General features: G+C 39.6%; 1 protein-coding gene across 7 annotated transcripts in view; it reads right to left on the minus strand.

Annotated features, from left to right (window-relative positions):
- Positions 1-26,255, minus strand: part of TENM1 (teneurin transmembrane protein 1) — a 794,330-nt gene that overhangs the window by 139,473 nt on the left and 628,602 nt on the right. For all 7 annotated transcript variants that reach the window (XM_032329990.1, XM_032329993.1, XM_032329991.1 and 4 more), the window contains 3 exons: positions 24,057-24,273; positions 6,772-6,891; positions 267-528 (listed from right to left, as the gene is read on the minus strand). In XM_032329990.1, coding sequence (XP_032185881.1) covers positions 267-528; positions 6,772-6,891; positions 24,057-24,273 — 599 coding nt within the window. The remainder of the gene's footprint in view (positions 1-266; positions 529-6,771; positions 6,892-24,056; positions 24,274-26,255) is intronic.

Genomic DNA, 26,255 nt, shown 5'->3' on the forward strand with positions numbered 1-26,255 from the left:
TCATTAGGTCAAGGTTTGGGGTTTAATTCTCAAGACAGCTAGTTCATCTTGCTTTGTTCTATGGCCATAGATAGCACCCTATAGCCCTGGCCAATCACTTTGCAAATGTGTGCCAGAGAGATTATATTTGAAGGCCTCTCTTGATAAATGAAGGGCAGCCCATTACAGGGCTGGCAGAAGTACCAGGAAAAGGAATCCAGCCATTTTACACCATGAACCACTCCTTAATACTATGATTTCATGCATCTAAAGGCCAATGTACCCACCTGCAGCTCAGGAACAATAGTTCCCCTCTCTGGGCAGGACCCTCCAAATGATGTGAGTGGTGAAGGAAGCACAATAGGGTTTGGGCTGATAAAGTTGGAGATGTCACAGGATGGTGGGTCTGATACAACCCTCTGCATGGTTACTTTCTCTACCACAATGAACTGATTCCAAGGCAACCAGAGTGTCCTCTTCTCAGACAGGAAAGGTGATCGATCAAAGATTAAGATGACAGAAATACCACCAATGGCTACAAGGTCAAAGCTGAGAAGGAAAAACAGAAGACAGTTTCAATGAAATGAACAACCAAAATAAAGTTCAAGTTAAAAAATATGTAATTTGTTATGCTCCACAAATAAGTGAAACCATATGATAATTGACTCTCTCCGCTTGACTTATTTCACTCAGCATAATCTCTTCCAGTCCAGAAGGACATGGGGAGTTAGAGAGGAGAAGGGAGTTGGAGGAAATTGGAAGGGGAGGTGAACCATGAGAGACTATGGACTCTGAAAAACAATCTGAGGGTTTTGAAGGGGTGGGGGGTGGGAGGTCGGGGTACCAGGTGGTGGGTATTTTAGAGGGCACGGATTGCATGGAGCACTGGGTGTGGTGCAAAAATAATGAATACTGTTATGCTGAAAATAAAAAATATATTAAAAAAATAATTTAAAAAATACGTAATTTTAGTGCACTTTCTTTCCTTTGGGGCTCAACTCCACCCATTCATATTTCTGTTTTTATAAATTCCTTCTAGCTAAATATATGGATGACTTCTTTTCACTATCCAGTAGACTTTTGAGGAAAACTCCGTATCACCAGTTGATGTTCACTCTGAATTTGTAAACCAATTTTAATACTATCTTAAACAAAATCACTGCATGTATTTCTGCAAAGCTGTAACTTACCACTTAACATTCAGCAGCATCTTTAATATAATACATTATTCATCCTCAAAAAAATTACTATAATATAACTCAAGAAAAGTAAAGAGCCAAAAGGTTAACTATCTTGTTCAGAATCACAAACATAGTGTCAAAATCTGGTGGTGTCTTTGAGATGGGATTCGGAGAAAGATAGCAGCAGAGGAAAGCTTTTCAGTGAAATTTGCTTGAACAATACCATGCCTGAACCCTCCACATCTGCCGGCCCACTTCGCCTCCTGATTCTACTTGAAGTCTACATTTAGGATTTCTGGGTCTGTCTAGAATGCCTCTTGGTTTCCTTTTGTAAGACAGCCCGTAATGGACCCTATCCATCTCCGCTGACAACAGCTTCCATATCTCTGACAAAGCAAGACTACCTCTCCTGTAAGCCAATTCTGTCCATCACTTGATGTGGTACTTGACATTACTCTTGCATTGGAGCATAACAGACTTAGATTTCAGTTCATTCTGTACTAGATGATTCTACCTTACTTCTCTTGTAAGCATAATGATGTTTTGGAGATAATGTATTTGAAAGCATTCAAAAAGCATAAGATCCTATGTAAAAGTAAGATAATGATAAATTATTACCATTATATCATAAAAATGGATAAAGGGCAATATGATGCTCCTTAATATTCAAAGCAACTTAAATCCACAGGAGAGAGATGTAAGCAATTCCCTGCATTAAAAGAGATCTTTCTGTAAAACACTTTTTCAATGATAGAATGTCCTAATAGGGAATCAGACTTAATTATGGATAGCTCACCATTCCCTTCATATGACATTTATTATATTTATTATAGGATTGCCAATCATGTCTTGTTGCAGAAATCTCCCAGATAAAGATAAATGGGCAGTAACAAAGGATGGCTAACACTGTATTTTTTATTGCTATTTTTTTTAGTCAAGTGGCTGTAGTAATAAAGCAGTTTTCAAAAAGAGGGTCTGAAGGACTACAATAGTTATAGAAAATAATCTAGGTTTGAACTAAAAAAAAAGAAAACCCAAATGGCTTATGATTTAAGGCAGAGAGGCTGAATTCATGATAATACAGAAGCAGTTTAAGGCATGTATGGTGGGGGAAATCCTACACTACTTGTCAAGAGACCTTTCCTCTAATTAACATGTTATGTTGATTTACTTCCATGTCCATGGGCAAGTTTGCTTTGCCCAAACCTTGGCTCTTGCCTCTTTAAAACTGAAGTGCTTATTTATTTGAAAACAAAAACAAATGTGTGTGTGTGTGCGCACACACACACACACTCACACACACACACACTATCCAAAGAAAAACGTATGTACCTGGGAATTATTCTCTATGTCTAGAAAGATTAAGCAGACAGGACAGGCATCTTGTTTTATAGAAAGAATGGGTTTTGGTTTCATACACCCCTGGGTTCGAATCCCAGCTCTGCCGTGTTAACTTTGTGTCTTTGGGCTAGTTATTTAACTTCCATGAATTTCTGTTTCCTGATTAGTAAAATTGGGCTAATATAATCTATCACTCAGCTGTTACTGCTAATGAGTAAATAAGAGAAAGACTTAAGGGTCAAGGACTCAACAAATGTTAACTTTCTTCTCAAAACGGATCCTTGGCCTTATTACATTTATAGATGTATCCTCGTGTAGACCAAATGAACTGTAGGCCAGCTTCTGATTATCTATAGAAGAAGGTACCGATTTTTTTTTTTAAAGATTTTATTTATTTATTTTTCAGAGAGAGAGAGAGGGAGAGAGAGCGAGCGAGCACAGGCAGACAGAGTGGCAGGCAGAGGCAGAGGGAGAAGCAGGCTCCCCGCCAAGCAAGGAGCCGGATGTGGGACTCGATCCCAGGACGCTGGGATCATGACCTGAGCCGAAGGCAGCCGCTTAACCAACTGAGCCACTCAGGCGTCCCGAAGGTACCGATTTTTAAATTCTTCTGGGAACTTCCCCTAGGTTTCCTGTGATGGTTTACTTTTATCTGTCAGTGTGGCAGGGCTATAGTACGCAGTTATTCAGACACTAATCTAGGTGTTGCTGTGGAGGCATTCTGTATATGTAGTTAATATCTACACTTAGTTGATCTTAAGTAAAGGAGATTACCCTTGATAATGTGGGAGTGCCTCATACAATTAGTTGCAAGACCTTAAGAGCAAAACTGAAGTTTCTCTGAGGAAGAAGGAATTGTTTCAAAACTGCTGAGGTAGTATCAACTCCTTCCCAAGAGATTGCAGTTTACCAGTCTCTACAGGTTTGAGCTTGCCAACCTCACAATCACACAAGCCAATTTCTTGAAATCTCTTTTTCTCTCTCTTATGTATACATTTGTATGTATGTATGTACACACATATACACACACAGGTTCTGCTTTTCTGAAGAAACCTGACTGATTTTTTTCCTCTTCCAGCCTACGTGGTATATACAGTAGACATGGTCAGACTGACTCAATCAATTGCCGCAGAGGTGGATGTGGCTCTGGGGCCAAAATTCCATCTAATCATTCCAGTGCCAAATTGCATGTTCCCGGGATCATTAATTCTTTGGGATTTCCCCCACCACAAATGATCTCCATTGGCATGGGTCATTAAGAACAAGTTATGAAGTCATATGATAGTGAGTACAAAAGACCCAAGGGAGAGAGGACCTATTTATTTGGAGACTTGTTGATCCATAGTAACTCAGACCAGTCCTAACTGTAGATGGAAGACTTGAGGCCAAAGCAAAATGCTTATTTCTGCATTACAGTATCCATAAATCCATAAACTCTTGACTTGAGAGGAATCAGAGGGAACTCCCCATTTTATTTTCCAAAGTCTTCCAAAGTTCCGGAGACCTTTTAGTGCTTCTCAAGAATCTTCTAAGAAGGTCAGCATTTCACCTACTGTGCTTATCACTAGCTGAACTATAATATAAAAAAGTTCTCTTTCAAAACTTTCCTGAGCACCTGTTACATAATCTGAGTTGAAGGTGGCTAATCATAGAAGATAAGAGCCAGGTTACTTGGGTTCAAATTCTGGGCTTGACCCTTATCAGCTGTGTTAATTTGGATATGTTTTCTCATCTGCCAAATGGGGAAGATGATAATAATGTTTCCTATCCCATAAGCTGTTGGGATGATGACACAGATCAACACTTATGAAAGTGCCTGGCATACAGTAGACACTCATACATATTCATTTTTCCTTTAGAATTGCCTTTTTCTTCTATTCTGCTACTTTGGCCTCTCCCAATCTGCATGTCTTAATGCCTTTTTCCTTTTAGAGGGCTCCTTCTTCCACTGACATCCTTCCTTCTGCTTTTTATACATCACTTTGGTCCCATGACCTAGACTTTTCTTGCTTCTCTAGGGAAAGTTGTCAATTAACTTGAGCAAATGGATGATAATGGGGGTAATTAGTTCTACATCCCACACAACATATTTGCATTTAACTGGGACTTTTAGAGTCAACAGCTTAACCCAAAGCAGTGATACCACTGGTGGGAACTACAGGCAAGGGGGCAGATAGGTCGGACTGAGATTTGGAGACAGAGGGCTTCTTACAGCATCTTACCTATCACTCCCTGTCTACTGGGTATTTAAATGCTAATCTCAGTCTTTCTAGAATCCTTTTGCTCTCGGGTATAGTTTCTTTACTATACTCTGCTTTTGAAATGTACGTACTTGGTCTGAGAGAGCAAAAAGCAGAGATATATAAATGGAAACTCCCATCACCCTGTCACTTTATGTCCAGGAGATGACAGTGGGACAGTCTGCTTGGCATTTGGGGCACAGATTTTGAATGCTTACACCCTTTGTGGAGCCTGAGGGGAGAGTTATTGCCAGAGGGGACTCTGGCTGTATCTGTCATCTACATAAACCTAGTTCTCACAGAGAACTCAGCAGATGAGGGTCTTGGCATTTTACTTTAAACAAAAAACACAAAAATGACGACAAAAATTGTTCCTTTTTAATGTTGTCAGTAAACTGGAAACAGAAATTTTTAGATTTTTTAGACCTTGTTTCTTTTAAGCTCTTTTGTAAATATCAAATAATTCACTGAAACCTTTCTACACATACTAAAAAAAACCCTTTCTACACATACTAAAGGCCCGTGAGTTCTCCAAGAGAGGTCAAATGTCTCTGAGGGCATATTCTAGTTAAAGAAATAGTCCATTTTAAAATTTCTGGTACATGGTTGAACATGCTGGCAAGGCAGAGGCCACTTCTGTGTACCAGTCACTGGTGAGGGAACTACCAAAATTTTATCATTCAATCTAATTGGGAGAAAGGTCCCTTTGAATTAGTAGAGAGTTCCAATTATGGACTATTTAAAAGGAAATGTACTTTTTATTGCATATATACATATATATGCAATGGATATGTGTGTGTGTGTGTGTGTGTGTGTGTGTGTGTGTGTGTTCAGACTATCTGTACCCAGAGTAGTTTTGCTAAGCTTATTCTAATATATAGATGGCTAGTTAATAATTAGCAATATAATTTACATACAGATCATTCATATGATTTACTGAAGTCTTAGAAACAGTTTTTCTTAAGTATGTTAAACTTTTCCTTATTAGGTTCTTTAATTAATTTTTATAATCTTTTTCTTGACAGGCAGTTGAAAAAATAAATTCAGCATAGCCTAGGTTGAACAATTAACAATTCTGAAGTGGTTAGGATTGATAAGGTTTGATTGTAGTTTCTTGAAATAAGACAGTCTTTCACACTGTGATAAACTTCCAAGCCAACATCTCTTTATGTGATTCCTAAAGCAGCTTGTCATGAGTAGTTCATTTTTAAGAGTAGCCATCTGGAGACTGGGGCACCCCAAGGCCATCATTACAATGTTCCTGAGAGTCATAAAGAGGTACCTTTAAGCTGGACACATGAGCCTATTGACTCAAATATTCTGAACAAATGTCTACCTAAATGATAGACAAACTGTCAACCTAAATGATAAACAGAAATGTTTTTGTGAGCAAATACTTCTCTGGGATGAAAAGGTTTTACTTAGTGGTCTTACTTCCCAGGTTTCAGAGAACCTGAGAACCCCTTAGAGAGTAGCCTGGTGGTTCGTGTTGAGGTTAAATCACTACAGTTATACAGACACCAAAGGGAATTGGTTAGGCTGACTGTGCTTGTCAATCAGTTGCAGCCACTAGTAAAAATAGGCCATCTAGGAAGGACACATTAAAATAAATATCCTAATGAGGCTGAATTCTGTACTTCTGGAAGAAACCTTTTGGATGTCTTCATTTCTAAAATATTTTGAGGCTGCCGTTGAAGGATGGCCCAAGTGCTCCATGGCTCCCTCTTTCTGACCTGCATCATCACACTGAATTTTGAAGTCAGATTGATATATGGAATTGGATGAAGTCTAGGAAACTTTCCAAATGGCTAGGGTTTCAAGAAGACTTGGGTAATAGTGTACAGTTATAATAGAAGAAAAATTTGGTTTGATTTAGTTGGGAAATAGAGAAAATAAATATGACCAGTGACTTTCTGAAATACAGGTAGAAGGAAGATGGACTTACAAACACTGTATCATCTAAGCCATTTGACTTACAGCTAGAAGTCAGTATTTGGCCCCCACAATGATTAGAAGCAATACTGACGTACCTTCCATCTTGCCGGCTGATGGTAAACCCATAATCACTGTGGTGCAAGAAACTAACATTCACCCCTACTAGAGGGGTTCCATCTATGGCCACCACTTGGCCTCGAATCACACAAGCACGCCTGCAACACAAGATCAAAGGCAAATATAAAGGCACGTTGAAACTAGATTCCCGAAGCCAAGATGGAGACACTTTGGAAAACATAGTCAAGTATAACAGAGAAAACAATAATTTCACCAATCCAGTAGTAACTACTAATAACATTTTGAGGATGACATATATATCTTTTTTATTCATCAAAATTGGGATTATACTCAGTATAGATCTGCATCCTGATATTTTAAAAAGTATATAATTAACATTGTCCAATGTAATCAGAAATTCCATAATATATCATTTTGTGATTATACAATATAGCCTTAAAACAATATTCCTTAACTCTAATCCATTCCTTATTTTAGAACATTTCATAGTTTCTTAACTTTTCCAGCACTAAATATCTTATTATTCCTTGGGAGATAGTCCTAGTTGTGGAAGAATATTTTTCTTTTATTAAAATTATAACTCATTACATTAGTTAATACATAAGTATATAGCATATGTGACTAAAGTCTCTGCTCACCACCTCCCTCTCCCAGTTGTTGGGTCTTCTCCTCTGAGGTAATCAGCAACATCATTTTGTTGTGTGCATTTTCCATGCATTTACATACACAGGTGTGAACATTTTTAAGGCTCTTGATACATATTGCCAAATTGCCTTTTTGGAAAAACAATTTTTTTAAATAAGCAGACTTATTTGGATAAATTTTAAGAGATAGTCTGCAAAAGAGACATGGTCCTTGGCTATAGTATTCTGTTTCTTCTGCCTAATTGAAATAAAATATCAGGCAATTTTCCCTTTAAACAAAGAAATTTCAACCTTGCCAAAAAATGGGATTCTATTAAACTAGCCCCTAAACTGGGCTGTCTCCCAGACATAGCCCACTAAAATGTGTATACTTCCAACTCTTCTAAAATGTGTATACTTTCAACTCTAGTCTGACCAAGTTTTAACAAATTTCAGGAGCTTGGCAGTTAAGAAGAGGGCCCAGGAACAAATTCCAACCAAAGATTTTTTTACTGTTCTGCAATTACAAGGGGTAGCAGTGGTGTGGGGGGAGTTTTTTCACCACTCGTGGATGGGGGAGTCCAATCCTAGTTTTGGCAGCCATGAGCTCGAGAATGTGCATTTTATACCTGGAGCTGGTAGTGTTTAGGAAGGTTGAGCAAGGTTAGTGATTTTTTTCCTAGGGAGTTAGTGTCATTTTTTTACCAAGTGGGATTCAGTAGATCCAGGGAATCTTAATCTTGGATTAAAGATGGCCATGTTATTTGGGCAAACATGACTTTTCAAACTAACCATAATAATTCCACCCTGGCAAGATACCTTCTTCAAACAGAATTAGCAAGTTGAGGCAACATTATCTAAAGGCTATGGCCACATAGCTCATTTGAGAGAGAGAGAGGAAAGTAATCTCTGAAAAATAGAAAGACAGTTGCCAGCCAAAGTTTGTTTTGTATGTTATAGCCATTAAACTCCACACAAAGTTCTGTCACACAAAATCAGAGGAGTTGGATATGTTATGCTAATATAGGATTTATCCTACATTACCCACAGCCTTCCCCCCAAACTAACTACAAGCCATTAAGTACTATCCAAAAGTAAGCTAGAATAACTGTTGCTATTCATGGATTGAGCTCAGACAAACACCTCTAGTTTTGACATAGATCAGTGGCTTTCTTCTTTCCAATGAGCTGTACACTTCATGAGTTCTATAAATCATGGTTCTGAATGGTATGCAAATGGCATACTGGCACTTGCTTTGCCTCCTCTGATTCTCCCAGACTCTTTTGGGGGATATTTTGAAAGTTTGAGATTTTGAAATCCCATTTGTTCTAATAGAGAAGACATTTATTTGAAAGTCAATGAGTTCTGGATTTTGAACTAATACTGACAGATCTGGTCCCAGGTTCTAAGTCCAATGTAACAAGAAATGAAAATGAAAGGATGTCTCTGGTTTTATACAGTAACCTTTTGAAGGTCTTTGTAAAACAAAATTTGACAAGCAGGGTATAGATGAGTAGAAGCGAGTTGAGAAAATCTGCAAACTATTTAGGGATAGAAGAAGCTCAAAGGGCTGAGAAGAGGTACTGGGAAATCAGTTAAACATGGCTTCCTGAGCCTCAAGTGCTGACTGCTTTTTGGGGGGCAGGGGAGTAACTCCAAACCTACCCAGGCTCTACCAGTTAACGAGGTGGCCTTTGCAACAATAAAGCCTACCTAGGCGGTCCCTTAATCCCTTTGGGCAAGACAATTCCACACTTACTCATTTTATTTGTTCATATTACTCTAGACATTGTGTCTTCCCACAGCTATACTAGGCTCAATTATTTTTGTTTTTATTTTGTCGAGCCTAGTTGGCATTATTTGCTCATATTTTATGACAGACGCAGACCTGTCTCTTCTCTTTGCTGCTCTTTTATTTTCTATACAGTTTATATTTATGAAGGATCCAGGCTGGTGAGTGAAAGTCTCATAAAAGTCATCATTATTCTGTGCATTTCTCTTATATTCCTCTCTTCCTTCATTCTGTATCTCATTCTGAGTAGACTTGTCTTTTGACTCTTCTGCTCTTTAATATTCCTCATATTTTATGAAGCACACAGATTTGTGTGATAACGACTCATCAAAGTCATCATTATTCAAGACATTGTCTACCTGTTCTTCTTCTCATTCATTTCACTCTTCATCATTCATAAATAATGCGCAGACTTGTCTTTCTACTACCCTATTTTTAAATTTCTCATGTTTTATGATGCACGCCAACTTATGGCATATGATAAAACCCCATAAAACTTATTATTCTACATTTATCAGCATTGAGCTCTCTTTGTAATGTATGAGGCCTTAAATGTTCTAAGATTCCCTGTATCTTGCTGCATTTTCTCCCATTATTTACACACTCCATGTCATCTATTTTTCACAAGAATAACTCTCAGCTCCTTTCATTCCTGGATTACTGGTACTTACTGTAATATTTGACCAACATCAGTCATCCTGTGTCAGTGGAAGTTGTCTAAATTTCAGGACAGTATTAAAGTTTTCTAATTTGCAGTAATCTTGATTGGCACTGCATGCAGAAATCTAGGGAAAACATCTTCCTAGGCAAACTCTCCATTTCAGAAAGAAAGCTCTTGAGGCCATTTGCTTCCTGAGGCTACCGCTGCTCCAGATGGCCCTGAGGGAGCCTTCATATATCCTCCTGCAAGTATGGTGTACTCTGTGCCACTTTGCTTAGCTCAACTGCCATTCTGTGCACTACTGGCTTCTAAATTCAATTATTCATAATTGTGGACGGTAGCCTGGTAGGTACTTTATTTTTCCGGAGTCACACACTCACTGAAATGTTGTCTCTCCTCCCCACTTTACATTGTCTGTTTGGGTTGTGCTTCTTATATCCAAGGCAGCCTATATAATTCATCTTTTTTCCTAGTTTAGGTCCTTTTGAAGGAGAGAGCTCGGTATGGCGGGGGTCTGTCTTTGGTAGTGTCACATCCCACCTTCTGGGCTTTTCATCATTCCCATTGTGGTTCTTCCCTGTTTCCTCACCCAGAGGGTTTCCAGTATCCTCAAATCACCATCTAAAGGAAGTATTCATACCTGGCCTGTCCTTGGGTCATCTTGGGGAAACATCTTGAATTCTTAAATTTTTGCCATATCAAACTACCCTCATTCTGAGTCCCGATCCTTCAAGGACCCGTCTTTTTCTGAAACTTTTTTCCCATTAAATATATGGGACTCTCCTGAGCCTTTCTTTTTTTTTTTTTTTAAAGATTTTATTTATTTATTGGACAGACAGAGATCACAAGCAGGCAGAGAGGCAGGCAGAGAGAGAGAGAGAGGAGGAGAAGCAGGCTCCCTGCTGAGCAGAGAGCCTGATGTGGGGCTCGATCCCAGGACCCTGAGATCATGACCCAAGCTGAAGGCAGAGGCTTTAACCCACTGAGCCACCCAGGCACCCCATCTCTTGAGCCTTTCAAATGAGCTAAAAGAAGGCTACTGTCTGGACTGTCATGAAACTGGCCCTGCACATGTGTACAGCAGGTGTGCACCCTGTGTGACTGTCTTTGGTGTTGGTTGTGTGTGTCTGTTACTGTACCCTCAAAGGCAGATACTGCCTGATTTCTATCTTTGCTTGGTGCTCATTCTTCTTTGATTCACAGACATGGTTGGGATGCTTTCCTTCCTTGAACCTAAAAAAACAAGAACCTCTCCCTGCTGTTCTGGGTTAGAGCAAGAGAACTTGAACTCAGATGGACCTGACCAATGTGACTTTAGAAACACGTATGGGGATAGATCACCCCTAACAAGTGTCTCTTTTCCCGTTCTCTGGAGAACACAGGCTGCTGCCAAGCTGTCTACTTGCTGTCGCTATGCTAAAGCAGCAACCCCAAAGGAATTGCTTCTCCCTTTAACTAAATGCTGAATCCTGTAGGTATTTGGAGCTTGGTCTGAAGAGCAGGGCACCCTGGGAAATGCAAGTCAGAATATACTTTACTGGAACCTTATTTAACGAACAAGCTGCTTGTTAGACTGTTCTGATGCGAAAGGTCTAATTCATTCTGTATTTGCTATTTTCGTGGCATAGTCAAATTATCCCTAGCCTTCAATAAACTCTTGGTTCCATTCTACTCTTTTCTTATTTGTTGTCTTTTGTCTTCAGTGTCAAATATCCAATATTCATGCAACACCTCAGGCAAAAACATTAACCTCAAGCACAAGAGTTGGTCTGAAAAACAACACTGAAAACTAAATTGCTGAAAGAAGATGTAATTTACTGCACTGTGTTTCTGATTAAAATCTTTTGCAAGGAAAAGGAGGCCCAGGGTAGGGAAGTTATAACAATTTGCTTTAGCTGCTAATAGGAGCATAAGCATCCTTTGAAAGGTAACATTCAAAATCAAGGTCCTGGCCAGCGGGGGATCTAGCAGCAGTTGGGCAGGTTAGGTTGCTTTCTCCATAAGAACAGATGAAAACCTTTCCAGAGCTGACAGTTCTGGTGAAGAGATAGCATTGCAAAGGGCTGGGCTGAGAGAAGCCACGAGAACGCTGTGCTCACTAGCGCTGGAATTCTGCTCTGTAAATTCCTCCAGGAGTCCTTATTTGGTTCAAGTCTCCAGGGAACAGAAACGTGCTGCACATAAGGTGTGGTTCAATGGTTCTCCTGTCATCTCTGCAGGCTTATTAGACTGTGAAATTCCACAGCTGTAGATGGTGTCACTTGGGCTGAAACAACTTATCCACTGCCGTCATGCAATGAATAAAGGATCTTCTCTTTAGAGAAGTCCTCACATCTGGGTACTGTGATCCTCGTCCTCAGTCCTTCCTGGTAATCCTTCTTGTGTACAGATCAGTGGTTCTCAAACTTGATCACACACCAGAATCACCTGGAAGGCCTGGTAAAAGCAGTTGGCTGGGCTGCCCTGCCCCGGGTTTCTGACTCACAGTTCTGGAATGGGGCCCCAGAAATGTGCATTCCTAGCAAGTTCCCAAGTGATGCTGATGCTGCCAGTCTAAAGACCGACAAACTTTGAGAATCACCGTTTTAGTGAAAGCAAGACTAGAACATGGTCAGCCAATGAAGAGCTAGGAAATCCTCAAGAGGAAGGTACAGGACATAAACTACACAAAGGCAGGCAAAATCATTAACTGGTTCACCATCGCACAGTTATGAAATAAATCCATGAGGCATGAACTTGTAACTCCTTCATATAAACCTCTGGAGAAGAGTCTGCCAAATGGTAGTTTGGGGGTCATGCTGAAACTGTCATGACAAAGTGGAGGTTGGACAACAAGATGAACTGTAGGGTCTCTTTCAAATCTAGAGATTATAAAATGAAACAATGTTTTAACCTGATTTATCTGTCTCAAGTAAATGTCAATTTTTTCTCCACCCTTATTATTCTCTTTAGACAGTGCTCGGATGCATGTTATCACACTTGTCCTCGCCTGTCTTGGGTGAGAGTTATATATGTGTCTGCCTTTTCTATTAGATCATCTACTCCAGGGCAAAGACTGTGATTTTCCTGTGTCCTTCCTGGTGCCTGGTGTATATGGCACCTGCTCAAGAAAGCTATGCAGAACTTCAACTCAAATATTTTTATATGAAGATGTAAGATACTTGCAATGTACCCTCACAGCACCGCTTCAAAGATTTCAGAGACGACTTTGAGGTTCCTGCACGGCAGATGCCTTACAGTTCCTTTATTAGAAGCCAGCATTCTGGATTGCGCATTGTGAATTTCTCATCATGAGAGTTTTGTTTGATAATTGACTACTTCGGGGAATTAAACAGTAACCCTGTGACTGGGAAGAATGAATGGATAGTTCTCCTCAAATGCTTAATTTATGAACACTAACCCCATTATTCCTTTATATATCACCATATAATTACAATGTGGTATTTCATAATTTAAATACATTTGAGGGTTCTAATATTCAGATATTTGGGGGGTTTTCCACACAACACATGCTGGGTTTTTGATATATGTTATCTAACCTGGTACAGCACCACGCCAACATTTAATGTTATAGCATAAACCTGTTTTCATGTTCTGAAAATGCGAATGCAGTGAATGTTCATATGCAAACGCAATAAAATCTCATTAGTTTTTATTTAAATAGAGCAGGCTGATTGAATCCCACTCAGTTGGTCACTAGCCCAAATAAATAATACCTACTAAATGGGTAACATTAAAAGCAGCTGGAAGCATTACCCATCAACATTCTAGGACTCTGGGAAAGGTGGTGCTATTGAAAATGCAGATAGCTTTTTAAGCAGAATTATTTTCCTCATGGCTAGTGATGTTTCAAGTAAAACAAAATGGGGGCACTCACCCTGAGGACGGTGGCTATTTTCCCATCTGCCCTGGTAATTGCTTGTCAAAAGCAGGCTTGCTTTGGATGCCTGAGATCCCCAAAGTAATGGGAAAAAGATCAAGTGTTTTGAAGCAATAAGAAAACTGACGACACAGTCACATTTTCAGGACCGCGTAAGTGCCAGATTGCTTCATTTAGATGCATGATTATTTTTGTCCGGAATTTGAATCCTGAAATATTTGTCCTGCAAGCCCTTGCAACTCTTGAACAGTCCTAAGTTCGTTTTTATTTGTTTTTTTTTTTTTTTTTCCTGTTTTACATATTACTTAAATGGTTTCTTTGTAATCAGCCCTATGGGGTTTTATTAACCTCATTAACCTTTCCTGTCACTTCTCTGCGACGCTGCCCTTCAAATAATGACTAGTCATTAAATATAGGGGAAGTCTGCCTAGTTGGCTATAGCCTGGCCGGGGAATATTCTTCCGATTATTCTTCCTTCCACAGAAGAAAATGTGGAGCCAGCTCCACCCACACCAGTTGGAGTTTTGGCTCACTACTCGCCCATTGTGACTTTTCCCTGACCTATCCTCAGCCACCTCACAAGTTGCCATGACAGTAAAATAACCCAGTAAAATGACTTTTGAATTATATCTTTCTAGTTATATTCTCTATGTACCCCATTTTTGTGTTAAATATATATAATGTATACAAATATATAGACAAATTTGTGTCAATAAAATATTTATGAAGCACTTATTGTGGGTCAGGTACTACACTGAGTATTTTTCTTATTTCATTTAATATCCGTATCATCTTATTTCATTTAATATCCATTAGCCCCATTTTAAAAAATGAGGAAACAGATCCAGAGAGGTTAAAAATAATACAAAAAATTGCTCAAGATAACACAGCTAGAAAGTGGTGGAGTGATGGAGGCCCTTTGACCTGGATTCTGAGCTATACTGCGAATCTTTCTTAAAATGCGGCTACAAAGGAAAAGAAAGTTGGAGCTTACCTACAAGGACGGTGCTTTTGCTATCCATAGGACATCAGTTCCTGTGGACATTGACGAACTGCTGAGTACTTTCTATGTGCAGGGTGCGTAGTGGAGATGAGCCATCCCCTGTCATTCATTCCTCCTCCCCAAACTTGCATTTACTCTACCCTCTCTCAGGACAAATTGAGATGATAGAACCAGCTAGAGACACGGCAAGCAAATAGTATGGCTAAGAAGTAAGTCATAAGGATTTGAGCCTTTTGAATTTCTTAATGGAGCAGTAAGATGGATAAAATATTAGAAAATACCTATCCATACTGAGATAAGCTATAGACAGACAGCTCCTGGTATCACTGATCACAGCTATTAAGCATCTCAGAGCATTTGAGTTTCAAAATACCACAGATAATCAACTGAACAGCCTTTTGAAGATCTGTGCTCTGATTTCTTTTTATTCTTCGTTGCCCAGGAACATTTGCAAGGAAGTGAAAGTCACACGTTCTTTCTCTTTGGTACCTGTAGGTGTTGACTCTGATTTCAGGAGGTAGTCAGCACTATAAATCTGGGAACCTTTAGCACTTTGTAATTTTTATAATGTGTTTTTTAAACTTTAGCATCAGACAAAAGAGTTGTCTGAAAAATCGGGAGATCCCATCTTCACATGCGTAACACCTTTCATATCAATGAGATCAAAGTGCTTTATTAGCAAGTACCAACAATCTTCCTTCCCACTTAGGACAACAACTGCAGAAGTGATAAGCAAAGGAGGTTGCTCAGGACAAGTAATATGGTAAGACAAATAGAATCACAGGGAGCTGTGGTGGAGCCAAACCACACCTGGGACTCCATTTGCAAATATGGGCAGATCATGGGCAGTGGCTCCCTTCAGAAAGAAAGGTGAACAAGAGACAGATTTGCAGATGCTGATGCTGTAGAAATAGCTTCCCTCAGTCCTTAATGTATTCAAGTTATTCACTAATTGTTGCACTGTGTGTTTATCAACCCCTAGTTGCGTATCTGGTATAATGTTTTTCATGTTCCTAGACTACAACTACACAAAAACATGCCATTAGCAAATAGACTTGGAGGTTCTTAACCAAAAGATGCATGAGAAAGTTAAACAAAAAACATATGGATTCAAGTTTGTATCTCAGCAAAATCACAAATGGTAATGTTACAGACCTTCTGGGGGTTACCTGTGTGTAGACTCAACTGTGTGTTGCTTCCATGAATGCTTGAATACCATAATAACATTGGATTTCCTTAATAAATATTCTAAAATGTAAGCTTTTCTTGCCTCTTCTTCCTACTTCCAAATCAGCAAGTGGTTTCTATATATTTAATCCAGTTTGGGTTCAACACTAATTGATGAAGATCTGCTTTTTTTTTTTTTCATGACTAAACAGTCTAGGGCTGTTGCTCATTTCTCTTTCTAGAGGCTATTCAGTTTGTCCGAAGTATTCAAATTTTCTCAGTGTACTCCTAGAGGACAGGCACCCCATTGCCTTATCAGGAAAACCTAGTACAGTAACCAGTGTATAGTAATTCCTTAAGAAAAGTTTGTTTTACCTTTTCACATAATGTCACAGAATCTTGATTAGTGGGTCTCTAAAAGTCTCTGCCAGGCCTTGGCTTGTGTGACATTCTGTTGTCTAAGGGCCCAAGGTCATCTGAGATATAGAATGAATGCCATGAGGTCTCTGCTTGAGTGTCATTTCTCCAGAGAGACTTTCCTGGACCACTTGGTCTAAAATGGTCACTCTCTGTCCCTAACCTTTCTTTGTATCAATTGAAAGTACTTATACCTATCTGATATGTACCTTTTTTCATTATCACTCTTCCTCACAGGACTGTATGGGGAAGGCCCTTCAACTGCTTTAGCTCAGAGCCTAGGACAGTGCCCATAATCACATGGATAAATGAACCAAGTAAACATTGTAATGGTCATCGATCTCAAGAGTGAAATGATTAATCTTTCTCAATGAGGAGTATCTTGAAACTGTAGGATCCATCATTATAAATGATGCCAAAGTGTTGTTAATGGGAATTTTTCACTGTGGTAAGTGAGAATATTTTTGATGATTGATTTTTTTTTACCCATTGAATTCATCTGTTTAATACAAACATTTTAAATTGTAGAAAAAAAATTACTTATAGCTCCACCTTTCAAAGGATGGAACTTCTTGCAAATAGTTAAGTTGCTTATGGTCCAAATAAGCTTTGTGTTTTCCTTGCAAGTCATCAATAGTCTCCTGTTTGTGTCAATTTTAGGAGCTCTTCATGCTCACTTAAGTTAATTAGTACCATCTCTGAGCTACTGCTGAAAACTTCCAGATCAGTCTCACTTCTGTCATTGTTTAATGACTTTGTTTCATTTCCTACAATACCTCTTGTCTTACATCCACTTAGGTTCAAAGTAGTTGAATTCGAGACCCCAGAGTTGATGAACTCCAGGCTCCCTCAAAAACCTGATGTTTCATAACCTGCAGAACTTATTGCAATATGTAATTAAGTTAATTATTTTTGCATTTACTTGATGTTTGACTGCCTCTACCATTTAATCATAAGGGGAGTTCTGTGGATAAATGTTTGTTTCTTTTGTTTCCTTTCGTTCACACAGTTCCTGGCACACAGTAGGTACTCAAATGAGTGAATATCTATCCTTTTAACTTTTCAAAACATGAGCTCACATCAGGATATTATACTACACAAGGGACAGCAGAGGAATTTATCTCTTCTAGAAGAATTTAAAGTCCTTGGTTACTCTGCAAGTACTAGTATTTCAATAAAATACAAATTTCAAAATACAAATATCAAGTTTAGTATCCTTAAGTCTTAAGTCCTACTCTCTATTCAAGATCAGCCATTTCTGTACAAAGACCCATCTTCCTGGAACCTTCCCCCCGTTAACCTCCCTCTTGATTCAGTAACTCATTTTGCCATTCACAGGATTTCAAATGGTATAAATTCCCAGCTCAACTCAGTACAGAAAAGCATGTTTTATTAAACAAGTTATGATAAGTAATTATGGCTGTTACCAGGTATCATGAATAATCAGGAGCATGAATCAAGGTTTTATTATTGAGTGGGGTGTAGTAAAGGAGGGGGGAAGGCCTGTGTAAGTAGAGTTTGCCAAGAATGCCACGCTCAAGGCACTGGAGTACCTCAATTTGTCCTGGGCACTTTGTTTTTCTCATGAGATGGAATAATGACACATACCAAAGTAAGCCAGTTAATAGCAGCCTTCACACTGGCTTCTTGATATTGCTCCTTATTTTCTAATTTTTTCTTGGTTCTAAATTTTGATTATCTAGCCCACTGAAGGCAGAGAAGATTATTGATGCTTATACAAAATTATAAATGATGTCAATTATGAGTAGGCTCTTACAGTGGTGGAATGGTTCATAAGGTAAAAAAAAAAAAGTAATCACTTTGCTACTGTTAGATAATCACTTCATCTTTTATGAATTTGTTTCTGTGCTATTTGGAGAATAGTAATCTTACCTTTAGGCTGGTTCTATGTTTGGGAATTAACTTATTTGAGGTCCTAATATCATCTGTGTGTTCTAGGCAACAAAAATGAGTTTTTCATGAGCAAATAGGAGAAGGGCACTTCAATATTACCACAACTAAATCACTCACTCATTGTTGACTTGCTTTTTGCTAGGTGCTGTGCTAGAATCTGAGGGTATGGTGGTATGGTATATTAAAGGTGGCTACAAATTCTTTGATACTTCTCTCATCAAGAGGGGGGATTCTATGTCTTCCCCACTTTGAATCTGGGCAAGCTCTGTGACTGCTATAACTAACAGTGTGTAATGTAAGTGACACTGCTAAAATTTCTAGACATGGGCCTTAAGAGACTGGCATCTTCTATTTTTTGTCTCTTGGAATGCTCCCTTTTGGAGCCCTGAGCCACCATATACAAGGCTGACTTCCATGCCAATATGAAGCCCAAGTAGAAAGGCTGTATGTAGAAAGAGAGATTCTTGGTTGCTGTACAGCTGTTCCAGCCCCCAGCTATTTGAGATATCCTAGCTGAGGGCCCAACCATCATGGAGAAAAGACAAGGCATCCTGGCCACGCTCTATGTGAATCTCTGACCCACAGAATCATGAAATATAATAATAAAATTTATTTTAATCCATTACATTAAAGTAGTTTTCTACACAGCAACAGATAACCAAAACAAGGAACAAATCAGACTTGGTCCATGTCCTCACAGAACTTAAGATTCAGCAATTAGGACAATCCAGAGCTAATTCTGGGTATATCCTAGAGTAGAGCAAGAAATTGAAATATAGCAATTTCATAGAAAGTGGAAGAAGCCTACCATTGTGTTAAACTTCTTTATTTTGTGGTCTGTTAACAGTGCTGTTATGTGCTTAATGCTGTATTAAGTTTGGTCGCCACTCTAGAACTTCTCAGTTAAGGGTAGGCATTCCAACCGGAATGGGCAAAAGAAGCTGCCATAACTCCACCCAGCAGCACAATTCTTAGATATCTGAATTGTTCTTAAAACTTCTAAGTGATAAACATAATAGTCAAATGCCTCTCAACAGACACACCCTTCTCATAGAAAGTGGACATTTTGCTTCTACTACAGCAGGCCCTGGATTAGCTGCTGTCGTGGTTGATGAGCTGAGCTACCTGAGGTTAAAATCCACTGCCTCAAGGGAGCCTAAGGTACGAGGCAGAGTGGATGCCAACTCTTCACAAGGTAAACGCAGGTACTCTAGTAAGGGTGGAAATATTGCATTACTGTGATTTCCAGTTCATGTCCAGTCACTTTTTCCTCTCTTTTTAAACCAAGGTACTAAAGGCCCCAGATTAAGTAAAATGATAAGATTAAGTATTTAAGGACCCTCAGGGAAAGAGATTGGAAAGAAAAAACCAAACACTTGAGGTCTTTCCAAGGAAGGTTACAGAAGTTATGTGGTCCCGAGGTGACAACCCCAAATACCAGCAGGGCCAGGCATGCCAATGGAAGAGAGGGAAGTGAGCCAGGAATAAGGAGAACAGCGAAGGGGGAGCTAGAGTGACATGTCATAGCCCATCCAGACAGGCAGTGGCCCTCTGCTGCACAGCGCCTACGCTACGCTACACCCATGGGTGCAGAGATGCCCAGTTTGTAAATTTCCTAAGGAAGGAACACATTTCAATTTTTATATGAGATCTTCTAATTTCAAAATGTTGGGCAAACAAAATACATCTGTGGGCTGATAGGAAGCAACCTCTGATGTAGATGCCTGACATGGACTGATGCGGGGTCAGCCTCTCACGGCTACAAAACAGACAAATGAGTTTGGCCAGACCTTGCTGTCAGCGGTTGCGCTAACCCTGGTAGGATTTTGTTTTTTAAATGCACTTCTCCATTAGTGATGGCGAGTGAAATGTCTGGCTTTGCAAATTACTGCTGTCGTTTAGTTTAATGTACTCTTGTTTTTACATATTTATAAAAACCTTTTACATTATTAATAGTGATTAAATGCTTAGACACTGAAGATCAATAATGCTTCTGTTCACCTATTTACATTATTAAAAAGTAATAAGTCATACAGAGCACGTATAATATGTGGTTTACTTTGTAGTCATGTTTGGAGCAGATCGAAAAAAGTGAAAGAAACTCAGGCTATCGGGTAAAATGTACTTGGGAAAAAAACCAGTAGCTGGGTTGGGCTTGCTGGAGATGTGACTGTGCGCAGGTTACATGCTCACAGAGACATTGTGCTCTCATGGGGCACGGGAGGTACCCATTTTATGGGCTCTCACATGCCAGAGTAGCAAACTTGAGACAACAAAAAGCTAGTCTCACTTGGATGCACAAGGATGAACAGATATTTAACCTTTGTGCGTCCTTGCAATAATTAGTCACCTGCATGCCACTGTCTTTAGCTCTAAAAGCTTCTGATGGTGGCAACACTCAACAGCGAGTCATCTGTGGGGTCACACCTTGCCAGCAGGCAAATGAGCCCCTTGACAATGTTCTCTTTATCTGCTTATCCAGCTAGATCTCAGTTATGTGACAAAAGCAAAAAAGCAGAGTGGGTCACCTGATTTTGGGACAGCAATGTTCTAGATCTGTCTGAAGAGTGCAACTCCACAGCCAGGGACGTCTAAAGGCTGTAAGTCTTTTCAGGGTTAGCTAGCTCAGCCTTCTAAATAGCCAAAGGGGCTGGGCATAGTGGTTCAGAGGTCAGGCTCCCAGTACCAGTCTGCCTGGGTTCAAATCCCTGGCTCTGACACTCGAGGGTTATGGCCGTGGGCAAGTCACTTACTTGGTACCTTGGTCCTGGTTTCCTCACCTGGAAAGTAGGCACAATACTAGTGTCTACTACGTAGAGTTTTGGTAAGGATTAAGTGAGATAGCCCATGTAAATGCTCAGTAGGAGACCTGACACACAATAAATGCTCAAGAACAATTTACGTAGAGCAAAGGGCCCATTTTACCCGTCATTCAATTGTGTTCTACCAACAGGAACTTCATTAGCATTGGTTTGAAGTTTGGAAATAAGGCCACTGAAATGCATTAAATGGCGCTGGATTTTTAAACACCACTTGTTGTGTGTGTGTGTGTGTGTGTGTGTGTGTCTGTGTGTGTGTGTGTTTTGACCCAGATGTAAATTCTCCAGCAGAAATTAGATCTAAGTCACCAGGTTTATTTAAGGACAAGTTGAAATGGGGCAGCTGTGGTGTAACAGAAAGATTACATGAGTTGCAACGCTACAAACTTGGTAGCTGTGTGACATTGGGCAAGTTACTGGATCTCTCTGAACCTGTTTCCTCTTATATAAAGTGCATGAATACAAACACCCACTTCACAGGCATACTGTGAAGATAAAATGAAATTAGGCATGTCTGAGGACTTTGCAAATGAAAAGGTACTATTTAGATGTAAGAGCTTGTAACTATTATTATTTATATGTGATCGTTGTCAGATTGATTTTACCCAGAGTGACACTGCAGGTGTTGATCTTTTAGGGGAAAAAATGAGATCGCTTGTCCTCAACTCTAACCTTTGGAAAAGGCCTCCACCTTTTCTGACCCATTCCTTAGGTCTCTAATAGATAAGACCACTAGATAAAGGGGACCTGCAGAGCCAAATGATACCTTGGAGCATTTTACAAAGGAATGAGGACAACTCAATCAAACCAGGAGAAGGAGAAGGACCTTAGCTAACACAGGTAATCGGTTCCTTTGCCCTGAAGCTGAACCATAAGGGTGCAAGTCTCTCTTGGCTTTGCAAAGTTCATGGCTCTGATGCCGTCCTGCTCTGGATCACAACGACTTGTCTCCTGCTGCTCTCAGGCCTCTCCCTTCACTTGAGTTCACAGAGTCATTTAACAGACCTTCATGTCATGGGGGTTGTTATTTCTTCCACTTGTTTTTTTGTTGTTGTTTGGACTCATTTTCTCTGAGCAAGGACAAAGCTGCAGAGAGGTGACTTCCCTCTACCTTAAATAGGAGAATGGGGGTAATGGCTGCCTTTTGTTCCTTTTGGCCCTCTTTTGTAAAATCCCTAAGTCTCCACTACCTAAATAATGACTTTGACTACAGCCCCTCCAAAAGTTATCCCAGAGTTGTTACTGTGCTGGGAGAAACATTTCAGAATGGGGATGACTGAGTCTCTTGGGAGAACTCAAACTTCCACCGGATGCCCTGGCGGGACAGGCCTTTCTGGTGAAGTGCTGGCATTTGGGTTTTGGGTTCTGTCAGACATGTAAAAGGTCACAAATGCCCAATAATTAAAAAAAAAAACAACAATAAGGAAGTTTTAAGTTTCAGTATCAGTTCTTGTATACAGTTTGTGGAAAGGATGCTTAATATTTTACATTTCCACGCACATCTGGTTTTTATCCTTTTCTACTTTGTATAGGTCCAGATGGGGTTGTCATTTTTTTGGACTGTCACTCATATTAATATAATTTTTTAATATTAATATAAATTCTTGACTGAGCTTTCTCTTGGGGACTGATCATACCCACCAGCATGCAACAAAGTGGTGGAGAGACAGGGGCTCCTGGACAGATACTTTGCAAGATTTTTTGAATTCCCATTTGTAAGTCTAGAAAGTAGTGAAACATCTGCTTGTGGAATGAACAAAGGAGGACATTTTTAAGAGACTAGAAATGTTGACTTCAGTGACTTATTTATGTCTAGTGTTAATTAGTAAACTATATCATTGTTGAAGATGAAGCAGAGGATAACGAGAAGTTTATGTGATTACACTTCAAATAAGGGAGTTAATTTTAAAGATTTCTTTACACACTAGGCTGGGCTTTGTTGTTAGGTCTTTAGGGACAATTCATGCATCTCAGCTTTTCTAAAAGAGAGCCTTTCTTTTTAAAAAATTTTGTTTATTTATTTTAGAGAGAGTGAGAGTGAGCATGAGCAGGAAGAGGGGTAGAGGGAGAGAGAATGCCACACAGACTCCACGGGAGCCCCACACAGATCCCAGGACCCCAAGATCATGACCTGAGCTGAAATCAAGAGTCAGACGCTTAACCGACTAAGCCACCCAGGCACTCCTGGAAGATAGATTTTCACAAATATTGCATTTCACATTAGCATGTCAAATTCACCCAATTCTTCCATATAGAAACATTTTACATCAAAATTTAGCTTTTGAAATTCAAGGTTTTTCAAGGGATAGATCCAGAAGCTAAGTAATAAATTGGCAAATTACATTTCCATTCTGTTTTTGTCATTTAAAGTCCCACCCATACTTTACTACAAATAATACACATCTTGAGTGGGTGTGTGTGTGTGTGTGTGTGTGTGTACACAGCTGACCCTTCAACAACACAGGGGTTAGAGGTGCCAATCTCCCCATGCAGTTAAAAATCCACATATAACTTTTGATTCCTTAAAAACTTAACTACTAATAATAGCTTAGTGTTGACCAGAAAGCCTTACTGATAACAGAAACAGCTGAGTAATGCATATTTTCTATGTTATATGATGTTATATGTATCGTATACTATATTCTTACAATAAAGTAAGCTAGAGAAAAATGTTATCAAGAAAATCATTAGGAAAATACATTTATAGTACTGTACTGTAACAAATCCGCATACAAGTTGATCTATGCAATTCGAACCTGTTTTTCAAGGGTCAACTGTATACATACACACACACACACACACACACACACACACGTATTTATCCTGTATGATAAAGAATCTCAAGAAATGACTTCTCTCTCTTAACTGATAGTTAAGATCTTGGGCATTCCAGAGAAGCCTAAAAAAGAAATCGATATGTACTGCGTGGAATGGAAAGTAGCCTGATCTTTAGAAGGTATCTTCCTTTCACAGTTAAGGAAAAACATAACCACTGTTTATTAAGGATAAAATAAATACACATATACCTGCTGTCAAATGAGATCTCTGGAGGAATGACGTGAGTACTGTCTTTGCCAATGAGGAATTTAATTCGATCATAGAAGAGTCTTGAGGTATGCTGAGAGAAGAGGGGTTGGCTTTGCTGAATGAGGTCAAGAGGATCTGGTGAGCCCTGACAGAGAGGACTTATGTAACAGTTGCTTTGTTGACAACAATCGGGGTCCACACAGTCTGTCAAACCATCTGAAAAAAAATTTTTTTTTAAATTTAGCTTCAAGAGAAACAACATTGTTTAAAATATGCATAAATGGAGAACAATCTAGAATACAAAGGTAGCTGTGCATGTTTTGAATTTAGAATCTATTAAATTCATGTTTCTCATGAAAACTTACTCTGAGTTTAGATGGCACAAACTATTTTGCTCACAAATCTTTCTTCCCTGAATTTTTGAGCTTTTGTGGGCTATCCCACATTGTTTATATTTGGATACAGTATTCCATGAGGTGTCACTCTCTATAGAAATTTCCTTCTTCCTCAGCAAGAACATTCCTCCAGGATAACAATGATTCTTCTAATTCTTTTTGAATTTCTCACATCAGGTACATTTATGAGTAAATAATTAACAAATGCTTGCCAGCTTGAATTTGTATTTTTTAAAACATCTCCTAATATTCTTGTCTAGTGGTGATTCTTCTTTTTTCCCCTAAGACTTTATTTACTTATTTGACAGAAAGAAAGAGAGAGAGAGAGCACAAGCAGGGGGAGCAGCGGGCAGAGGGAGAAGCAGGCTCTCCACTGCGCAGGGAGCCCAATGTGGGATTCAATCCCAGGACCCTGAAATCATGACCTGACCTAACGCAGACCCTTAACCGACTGAGCCACCCAGGCATCCCTACTGGTGATTCTCAAAACAGAAGTTGATGTTTTCACAGTGAATAAGTGTCTGGAGCAGGGCAGTGATTTTCAAATGTGCAGTCGATTATCTGGGGAGCTTATTAAATATGCATATTTTTGAGCCCCACCTATTAAATCAGATTTTTTCCAAGCCCAGGATTATGCAGACTTAATCTGGGTGATTCTGGATGATTCTGAAGCACACTAATGTTTCAGAACTTTTTTTTTTTGAATTTGTAGAAGCAACTAGAGCTTACTTGGTCCTAACAGCAGTTATTTGATGAAAATACTAATAAATCTTAGGTATATGAATGTGATGAGTTGCTCTCTTTCATTTCCTAGGCCTTCACTGGTTACTCCACACTCCTGAATCCATGGTTGTAACAATAAAAACAATCACATACAGGCTTCATTCTTTGGTAGAGGAATTGACGAGGCGGTAGAGGGGCACAGGGGTTGCAGGAGGAGGGGTTACGTCGAGAATCTAATAGGCGCAAAACACTGTGTTAGGTGACTGAGGAAGTAAAGAGATAAAAAGACCCTTTTCCTGCTTTTGGGAGCTCGGAGCTGAGTAGGAAGATAGGTGTACAAACAGCAGACTCTTAACACTAGTTAAAAGTGCAGTGTTACAGGAGACTCTGTGCAAAGAGAAGGGATGCGAGTGGTTAACTGAGCATATGGACACCCCATTCACACCCAATGAGCAAAACAAACAAACAAACAAACAAATAAAGTCCTTCCAAGGTCCTTAGAGCAGACAAGTGGCTCTAATTTAGATGTTTAACAAGGGTAAATATAAAGAAGCTAATTTTCTTGGCTGGCTGCGGAATAGAGAGGTTCAGATGGATGACTGGCTCCTTAGGGCTGCTGCAAGTTACCAGCCCCTGGCTTCCCGCTGCTCTTTGGCTTGCTCGCTTTCCCAGAGAGCTGGAGGTGGCGTGCTACAGCTGAGGGCAATGAAAGCCAGCGACACCCAGAGAGAAGACGTTTGGAACAGTAGCCCTAGGGCACCCAGGAAATATTTTTCCGCACATGAGGTCCTTTCAAATTCCCTGTGCCATACACACTACTTTGATTTAAAATGCAGTTAGTTGCTTTCTTGCCTTCCCTGTTTGTTCAGTGTATTTTTGCCCCGATTTCTACTGTTCTGTACACATATTTCTTTCTCACCGATGACTAGCTTTTAAGTGTGGGTGCATTCCAGTAAGAAGTACCCTTCTGCTCTCCTTTCTCCTCTCATTCAGCAAATCGTATTAACAGATTTTCTATAGATTTTAGATACCGCCACCACCTCTCTCTCCCGTAGGTGGTTGTCAGTCTCCTATTAGCAC

This window comes from Mustela erminea, chromosome X (genome assembly GCF_009829155.1).
Source record: "Mustela erminea isolate mMusErm1 chromosome X, mMusErm1.Pri, whole genome shotgun sequence".
Classification (NCBI taxonomy): domain Eukaryota; kingdom Metazoa; phylum Chordata; class Mammalia; order Carnivora; family Mustelidae; genus Mustela; species Mustela erminea.